The sequence below is a fragment of the Antrostomus carolinensis genome, unplaced genomic scaffold (genome assembly GCF_000700745.2).
Source record: "Antrostomus carolinensis isolate BGI_N321 unplaced genomic scaffold, ASM70074v2 scaffold34713, whole genome shotgun sequence".
NCBI classification, from domain to species: domain Eukaryota; kingdom Metazoa; phylum Chordata; class Aves; order Caprimulgiformes; family Caprimulgidae; genus Antrostomus; species Antrostomus carolinensis.
The window spans coordinates 24677-34116 of record NW_010305060.1 but is presented as its reverse complement, the minus strand read 5'-3'; the positions used below and the strand labels follow the sequence as shown (position 1 = coordinate 34116).

The 9440-nt window shown below is 41.8% G+C and overlaps 2 protein-coding genes across 2 annotated transcripts in view; one reads left to right on the top strand and one right to left on the bottom strand.

The window, feature by feature from the left end:
* Positions 1-665: 665 nt before the first annotated feature.
* PTRH2 (peptidyl-tRNA hydrolase 2) lies at positions 666-1184 on the top strand. Its single transcript, XM_010164681.1, has one exon. The coding sequence runs from the start codon at positions 666-668 to the stop codon at positions 1182-1184; it is 519 nt and encodes a 172-aa protein (XP_010162983.1).
* A 1124-nt stretch (positions 1185-2308) lies between these two features.
* CLTC (clathrin heavy chain) overlaps positions 2309-9440 on the bottom strand; it is a 23733-nt gene continuing 16601 nt past the window's right edge. The window contains exons 28-32 of the mRNA XM_010164678.1: positions 8866-9036; positions 8346-8567; positions 7288-7308; positions 4235-4310; positions 2309-3740 (exon numbers count right to left, since the gene is read on the bottom strand). Coding sequence (XP_010162980.1) covers positions 3616-3740; positions 4235-4310; positions 7288-7308; positions 8346-8567; positions 8866-9036 — 615 coding nt within the window. The 3' untranslated portion in view covers positions 2309-3615. The remainder of the gene's footprint in view (positions 3741-4234; positions 4311-7287; positions 7309-8345; positions 8568-8865; positions 9037-9440) is intronic.

Below are 9440 nucleotides of genomic sequence, written 5' to 3'. Positions count from 1 at the left end.
CAATGCTCAAGTAAATTCTGTTTCCCCCCCTGTTTTACACCCAGTCTCTAAACCCCATCATGGATTTGGGCTGTAAAATGCTCAAGTAAATTCTGTTTTCCCCCCCCATTTTATACCCAATCTCCAAAATCCATCACGGATTCAGATTGTACAATGCTCAAGTAAATTCTGTTTCCCCCCCTGTTTTACACCCAGTCTCTAAACCCCATCATGGATTTGGGCTGTAAAATGCTCAAGTAAATTCTGTTTTCCCCCCCCATTTTATACCCAATCTCCAAAATCCATCACGGATTCAGATTGTACAATGCTCAAGTAAATTCTGTTTCCCCCCCTGTTTTACACCCAGTCTCTAAACCCCATCATGGATTTGGGCTGTAAAATGCTCAAGTAAATTCTGTTTTCCCCCCCCATTTTATACCCAATCTCCAAAATCCATCACGGATTCAGATTGTACAATGCTCAAGTAAATTCTGTTTCCCCCCCTGTTTTACACCCAGTCTCTAAACCCCATCATGGATTTGGGCTGTAAAATGCTCAAGTAAATTCTGTTTTCCCCCCCCATTTTATACCCAATCTCCAAAATCCATCACGGATTCAGATTGTACAATGCTCAAGTAAATTCTGTTTCCCCCCCTCTGTTTTATAGCCACTCTCCAAACCCCATCATGGATTATCTCTCCCAACCCGGGCTCCTCAGTGTCATCGCTGGAGTTGCATGTGGAGTGTGCCTGGGATGGGGCATTCGCGGGAGACTTTTAAGACATCCCAAAACCGCAATGATTACGGCTGCGAACAACCTGGGGAGCGATGCTGACATCATGGGGGAGTCCGGGGAGTTCAAGATGGTGCTGGTTGTCCGCAATGATTTGAAGATGGGGAAGGGGAAAGTAGCAGCGCAGTGTTCCCACGCGGCTGTTTCTGCCTACAAACAAGCTCAGAGAAGAAATCCTGAACTCCTGAAACAGTGGGAGTACTGCGGCCAACCTAAAGTGGTCCTCAAAGCTCCTGATGAAGAGACTCTGATCCAGCTCCTGGCTGATGCCAAACAGCTCGGACTGACTGTGAGCTTAATACAAGACGCGGGTCGTACTCAGATAGCCCCAGGCTCCAAGACAGTCCTTGGTATTGGACCGGGACCAGCTGATATAGTAGATAAAGTTTCTGGTCACCTGAAACTCTTCTAAACCAGGGACCAAAGAAATCTGAATGCATTGGTATACATCAGTACTGAAGGGATAAAACCCAAGTTGTGGGATTTTTCCATATGTTCTCTCAGTATAAATAAAGTAACCAGTTTTTGTAAGAGATGGAACTTGCACATCATGAGTTTCTCCAGCTTCTGTTTTGTGTTCTAAAGCAGGAAAGAAAATGCTAGGCTCTGTCGAGTCAAGGAAGCTACAGCTGGCAGAATTTTACTACCCATAAGAACAAACCCAGTGTATTTAAGACTTGTGCAATTAATTGAGGATTCTGTGCTTTCTCTGGTTTACTGGCTGAAGAGAAGCATTAATAAAGCTTAAGTGACTTTGTGCCATGTGTTAGAAGTGATAGGTTCCCCCTCTCTGCCTCACAGGAGGGTTTTTTTAAGAAGTAACATTTAATTTGGAAAAGATGAGCTGCTGAAGCAGTTCAGAATTGCCCCATTCAGCTGGGGGTAGCTGTAGCCAGCTTCCTGCACAAACAGTCTCTAGTAACTTCAGAGTAACTGATGCAATAGCTTGTAACTGGGATGGGACTGACCCAGTTAAACAGGCTTTGCAGCCCAGAGCTTAAGAGCCAGTAAACAATTGTGGGGAGAAGCTGTAAGTCACGCTCCTTTCTGGAGCCATGTCTTCCAGTCGAGTGCCTATGAAATATGCTGTAAAAGAGTGAACAGAAGGATTTGTCTCCATCCAGTTTACAGACCCAGAGGGAATGTCAGAGGGGTTGAAATGCAACCGTAGGCAAGTGCAATAAACACAGAGAATGGAGAAGTTTTTAAACTGCACTTCTTATTTAGGCATAAATACTCTTACAAAGGCTGACACTGCTCAGCACAGACTTCTTACTTCAACACACTCTTGAACAAAAACCTACAGCCTGTGGCAGGTTAAACCCCCCCAGATGCCAACACCCAGCGTTACACATGGAACTGCTGCCAGGATCACAGGAAGCTGGAACTCACAGGAGCAAGCAGGAAGGGAATTCAGCCTCAGAGCTGGACCCTGACACTGAGAACAGCTCCTGGTTAAGAGAGAGAAGCTTCTACAGCTATCACAAATACAGCCAGTGCTGTAATACTCATTACACTCAAATATGACAGTATTCATAAACATTTAAGTCCATTTTATTTGAAGCTAAATATATTTAAGGCAACTTACATACCTAGAACATGATCTCAATTTAACTGACACACCCTACTACAATCCTAACGTATCATCTGCTCAAATATGCTGTTGTTGACCACAATGCAGCCAACTCTTGAAAAGTGCTATTTTCTTCTTCCTGGCATAATCTTTCTATAGAAAAAGCATTATATATTTTCTTGTATTAACCCCTCAGTGCAAGACACCACTAATGGTCTCCATTGCTGCTCTCCTAATGGCCCCTCATACCCTTGAACGTCCGGCACTTGGATGCCCCATACTACTAGCACTGTAATAATACTTGGTTCGAGTTCGAAGGTCCTTTTTGAAGACAGTAAAGTGAAGCTACCACTATGCAGCATGTCCACAGTCCAGTAATTTATTTTTAAATCGAGTAATTTCAAATTGCACAAACAAAACTGAACAGCAATATGCTTGAATTCTCTCTTCTGTACACTCAAAACAGTGATCTAAAACACCACAATATCCAACATACACAAACCTCAGGGCAGGGTTAGTAAATACACAGATTGGAATCATGGTGCTCTGTTCCTGAATGGAATGTCCCCACAAAAGCACAGGATACAGCACAACATAAGGTCATCTGTTACATATGGAGTGAGCAAAAAGACACTAGCATTTTCTATATGCATAACTGGAAAAACCTGCATAGGTTAAGGAAAAAAAAAAAAAAACAAACCAAAAAACTTTTACTCATTTTAAGTCAGGCAAGGTTGTCTGTACGCATTTTTAATTCTTTTAGAGCTATGCAATCCAACCAGGGTAGGATATGCTGATTAGTGTTGTCTCTTGTCAGCAGTCTTGCAAGGTCAAATACAAGTATCTTGGCTTTAGCTTTCTCCGAATATACAGTGAGACTTAAATGCATTTAGAATAGACAGTACATACTGTAAGCTGCTCACATACAATGAACTTAAGATTCAATATTAGAGTTTAACACTATAGAGTGCAAATCAGAATCTTCACAATAGACTTAATGGTAATAAGCAGTCTTGCAAAAGCCCACTTGGAACAAAGTTGTTTAAACTATTCCCCTTTTAAAGTAAAGTCTAAATGACATGGAATGTGAAAAAGATTTAACATAAGTGATTCAAATAGTTTGCGCTAGAAAAAACAGTCCTTCATGAAATAAAGGTTACAAGAACACGAGGCAGAACTCTTGCTTTTCCCTGTTATGAGTTAAAGCGGGGAGGGACGGTGGAGTTTCAGTAAGAAAATACGCTAGCTCCCAACTGACTTGTGCTGCATCTTACATGCTGTACCCAAAGCCAGGCTGCGGTTGCCCGTACGGAGGTGCGGTGTAGCCATAACCAAAAGGTGCTTGTGGAGGAACTGCGACACTGGGTCCTGCTGTCAACATTAGCTGTGGCTGACCTGGAAGACACAACAGTTTTATCTTTATTCCTCGGTACCCAAAGTTCAGCCAGCAGAATTCCTGCAACATCCCTGCAGATATTTATATGTTGAAGAGTAACACGCTGGTATGAGCAAGGACAAGGTTGCCCAAGGAAGTTGTGGATGCCCTCTCCCTGGAAGTGTTCAAGGCCAGGTTGGATGAGGCTTTGAGCAACCTGCTCTAGTGGAAGGTGTCCCTGCTGATGCCAGGGGGGTTGGAACTGGATGATCTTTAAGGTCCCTTCCAACCCAAAACATTCTATGATAAGGACAATCTTCAGTCCTGCAGTCCATACCCAGTTCAGCAGCATCAGAGTGGTACTTTATCTACTATTTTGGAACACATTCCTTTAAGAGTTGATTTCACATAAAGAACATTCCCATTTCCAAGGACTTCCTTGGGAAAAACTATGACTAGAGAAATGTTTTAAAAGTGAAATGTGTTACTGACAACACATGAACTAAAGTATTACCATAAACAATAGGTTGTGTTTCCGTAGCTTGTTCCTCTTCCTTTCTTAAAGACTCTGATGCATCCAGTTTATCCACCTGGAATCAAGACCAACAATTAAAAAAACTCCTCTGAGACAGGTACTTATTCATGGCAGAGAAGTGGAAAAGCCTTAGTGGTATGTTAACACCCATCAAGAAAAGGAGACCATTTACAAGTTAAGATCAAATCAAGTAGCAATGTTGGTACTGGTGCAGTCAAGATTGTCCATTTCCTGAAAAAAACTCCTAATTCAGAGATTTGTGGAACTTCTTTGAAAGTTCATTCCAGGCTGAAGCTTTATATGAAAGGTTCCATACCGGACTAGAGCTACTCTGACATCAGTAAGCTCAGTCACTATTACTCCAACTGCTTCAGACCAACAGCCTCAGGGCATGAACTCAGATTTTAGCACAATGTCAGTTGGAGACCTTTCATGTTGGAGCAATTGCTAAGATAATGCCCAGAACCTGGAGAAGTTTCCCTGAATATGACACTGAGGTAAGGTAATCTGAAGTTGGTATTTGTATACAGCAGACTGCAATAGCATCCGACATGTCACTTGAACCTCAAGATTTCACTTTCCAAACCCATTCACTCATGCAATTTAAGTTCAAATGCAGAGAATGCATGTGTATAAGACTTGCTTTTTTTTTTTTTCCACTCCAGAACTGTGTGGCAGGCAGCCTAAACCCACAAATACTCAACTTGTTTGAGCTTCATACACAGTAACAAGACAAGACTAGCCAGCTTCACTCTGCTGCACAGCAAGTGCCATTGTGCTGTTAGCCCACCCCTACAGAAAGGCAAGACAAGAAACTTATTCTGTAATGAAATATTGCTTGTTGCTAAAACAGATCCAAGGAAACTCTCAGCATTCCTACAGTCTAAGGCAGGCCCTGAAACTAAAACCACAAAAATTAGGTATTGATATTTTACCTGGGAGGTAATATTTAGAATAAAGTCAGAGACAATCATGCCAATTACTTTTTAAGACAGTAAGACAAGTCAAACCAGATTAATATTTCATTTATGTCCTTAATAAAGGAGTTTGAAGACAGGTTTCCTGTACTTACACAGGGTTGGAATTATTTATTCAGCTACACCAACATCCAGGAGTTGACCAATCTGCAGCTTAACTGTGCTGCATTAACAAATATTTGCAGGCAGCTCTAGCAGCTTTCTTCTCTTTAGTTGTGAGTTACAATGTGTGTTCCATAAACTTGTTAATCTGTAACCTCAATCAGAGGCATAAATCCAAGAAGTGGCATTAAGTCCTGAGCTTTCTGCGTTCATTCATTGACTGGGCTTTCATGGCAAGCCTCTTTGTTGTCTCACACCAGTATCTGGCTTGCTGCTGTCAAAGTGCACAGGGGTGTACGCCAATGCTTCAAGACTCATTTCCAGACACTGTGCTGAGAACTGCACTGTTTTTAACTCAAATAGCAACACACTGAACACAAAAGCAGAACTTTAGAGATGCAAATCCAAGGAGAATGTGCAGAGTTTGCTACTAAGCAGCGGCGTCTGGTTTACGTGCACTTGGAAAGCCTCCAGCCCAGGACATTTAATGCATTTTTGACCCAGTTTTGATGCCTCCTCTCAGAGATAAACAAATCTTTACAATAACAAGCACAAGTTTGAAACCAGCCTGCAGGATGGTTCTTACACCACTTGCTCGAGCGTCACCGGGTTCAGTACCCTACACACTTGTAGCAAGATTGTTTTAAAGGCTTTTCCACAGGTACTGCAATAAGCTGCAGAGGAAAAGTAACATGCATTCAATGTTATTGTGTTATGTGTGCATGAAAAAGAGGCAAAAGTACTGAAGCAAGAGTGAGGTCTGAAGATGACTGCCATACAGGCTCCCCCCAAAAAACCACACGCAGCCCACAGCAATGCCTTGTAGCTTAAGGAGTAGTGGGATGTAATTGCAATGACTGCTACGCATGCGTAGTTTATGCAAACACTGCAGTTCAATTACCTTTTTTCACACACACGCTTTCTTACTGCCTCACTTACTAGCTGCTGAAGGACCTTACACTACACATTTTAGTCAGGTTAGCCTTGAGTTCCAGTGGTGTAATTACAGACATCTTGTTACCAAGAAGCAGTTTGCATCTAGTCCATCTTCAAGCCATCTGTCAGTTTGTTTGCCCCTTTGCACAATCACATTAATGGAAAACTCACACTAGGGCTGACCTCTGCTCTAAGAATCAGAGTGGTATTTGTATGGAAGCAGATGGACAGAAGCCTTAAGAGACTGACATTTGGAAGGGCAAAATTGCACAGCAAAAGGTAAGCCTCAGAGTAGCCTCAGAAGAGCAGTAAGCATTACCCTTTTGTTGTTGTTGTTGTTTTTGAGGTAGCAAGAGAAGTCTAATGAAGCTGAAGAGCTTGGAAGGCAGTTTTTTTGCACAACTACAAGGAATATACTACAGGGAAGAGAACCACAGACTTTGTGTCTAATAGCTGAAGTTTTAAGTTGTTATGTGAACTAGAGAGCACCACGTGGATTAGACTAGCACCATAAGAACTGGACACCTGAATGAGGAAGAGTCTCTTCTGAAGCAGCTAGTATCTACTCTGCCTACTGTCAGCACGCATTAGTAATGGTCAAGGGATCAGAAACTGGATCACAGCCCTTAAACTAGCAAATGCCACATTGATTTATGGTTCAGAGACAGTGGTCCAAGACTTAATTATTTCTTATTGTAGGAGCTTCTTCCAGCCAGATTTGCTGTCAAATAGTAGCACTTGTGTATCCTTTTGATACCAGATTGACTGTGATCCAACTGATCACCTGTATGCCCTTCCTGAAGATCTATTAGCTTATTAGTAGCAAATGAATCTACTTTTGTCCTACAGCACTAGCTACTTGTAGAGTTAAACACTTTGCATATGCTTTAGTGATATTTTGTTTGGGGGAAAAGCAGTAGCAGCAGTGTAGTAAACGTAGGAAAGAAAAAAACTCATGCAGAATCCTTAGACTTAGTCCTCCAGACTTAAAGATGGAAAACAAGAATCAACTTTCACCTTTTCCTTTATTGCATCAACCTGCAAAGGAATTCAGAAGGTGCAGCTTAGAAAAAATCAAATTCCATATTTAGCATATAAAAGGTAGAAACAAAAGCGTCAGGGAAGAAATAATTAAGGTACAGGCGAGTAAAAACAAAGATACACCAGAAGTATCTGCTTTAGAAAGGCAGCTCTGCTTGTAGCTAGATCTTACTGAACTGATTTCATTAGCTACACTACAGTTATATCCTAATCCTTTAGCAGATAATGAAGTTTTAATCTTGAAGAATCCTACTTCAAGACTGCTACTATCAAGAGTATTAGCTTGGTACATCAGCCATATCTGACAAGCAAAGCTATTGCTTAGATAGCTCCCCACCTCCCCCAAAACACAGCATTTAAGGATAGTAAATTGCTATAGGAGCCTTCATGGACTCCAACTTGAGCTAAGCTTTTACTTCTCACAGAAAGAGTCTCAATCATTAAGAAATTTACACCATCTCACTGGAAGATACTCTAAAAGCTTCATCTGGGCAAATCTTGCTGGTGACAGTTGGTATTTAACTCAAATCTGGTTCAAGTCTGTCAGAGCATTACCAAGTACTTTTCCCCATCCTGAATCACTTCAAACAAAAGTGAGTCATAATTAGTGCCATTAAGTATCAGAGCCACATTTTAGAGTTAAATGCACAGCAGACCAAGTTAACTCAAGATGGAGCTACAAAGCTTTTTTAGTAGACAGACTAGAATTTAGTTAGAGCTTGATCCTAGCTGGGATTCCTGACTGACACGACATATAAAAAGCCTGAATACTGGAACTGCTTTAAGACACTGCCTATGGTCAGGCAAATACTACTGATGTAGGTTCTGTAATTGGTAGATAGGGTGGAGTCTGCAAGTGTTTCAGTCTCTTAGAGGGCGAAGTCTCTCCCCAGATGGACTGAAAAATAAGTGTGGACATGGACAGACAGACATTTGACAAAGCCCATATCAATGTTAGTAGCAAGCAGACAGTCTCAAGGCATACACCACACTGACTAACAAGCTTTCTGTGTTGGAGAAGCACCAGCCCTTACCTTGGTCAAGTATTCCTTCATGACCTGAATAAAGTATGGCATGGCAAAGTCCATGATGTTGTGCCTCCACGCTGTTTCCAAGACAACATCTGGCCTTAGGAGATCATAGCAGGTGAAGAGACAAGCACCAAAGCATTCTTTCTTGTTCTCCTGCAAGAACCACTGCAACAACTCTTCCGCCAACTCAGTATCTTTGGATTCTGAAGCATACTGCATTGCATCCTACAACAGGAGAGACTGTTTAGCCTCAGGTGCTGCACTACAATCGCTGACATAGATGTGGTATTTATCTAAGCTGCAATTTATTAGTGACATTAGCAGAGAGGAGGCATTCTGTGACTTGCTTCCAAGAAATTTGTCCATCTACTGCCTCTCTGAAGCAAGATTTTGAAGCAAAATTTGCCAGATTAGCAACAGGCACCATCTAGCGGCATCCAAAAAGATGCAGCTTTACTGGGAAGTCACAGGTCTCCAAACAAGCCAAGTATTCTGCTAAACCAGATGTGTGTAGTGGTCCTACCTTATACAGTCTGTCTTTCTTACAGAGTTCTACACTCTGTTTCCAGCGATTGTTTCCTTTGAAGAGATACGCAGCAATTCTTCTGAACTCTATTAGTTCATGTTTCTCCAAACGTTGAGCGAGAGAAATGTTGTCAAAGTTGTCATAAGCATCTATAGAAGTCCTAAGAGCCTGAGTTAAGTAGAAAAAAAAAAGTTATTTGCACCTCAACTGTACAAATGCATCCACAAAGATGCAAATAGCTTCCATATATCTTAGCTCTATATTCCTGCTTCTAGGAGGATAAAGTATTCTAGCCAGACCTGCAGGAAGGTTTGGGGTTTTTTTGAGAAGCTAGTGTTTGACAGACATGGTGTTTAGGGTATTCCAGTTCGTATTCTTCAGCAGTGACTGCTGAGGTTAAGAGCCTCTGAATACCAGATAGCTGTTCTCCAGAAACAGCAGAACAGCTAGACCTCACAACTGTTTGCCATTTCTGCAAGTTTCTGCCATTTCTCCTTAACACTCACTGTTTGCCTTAAATAAAAGCTCATCTGTCACACTGATAAAGTGGCCAGTCTATCCCCAGCCGGACT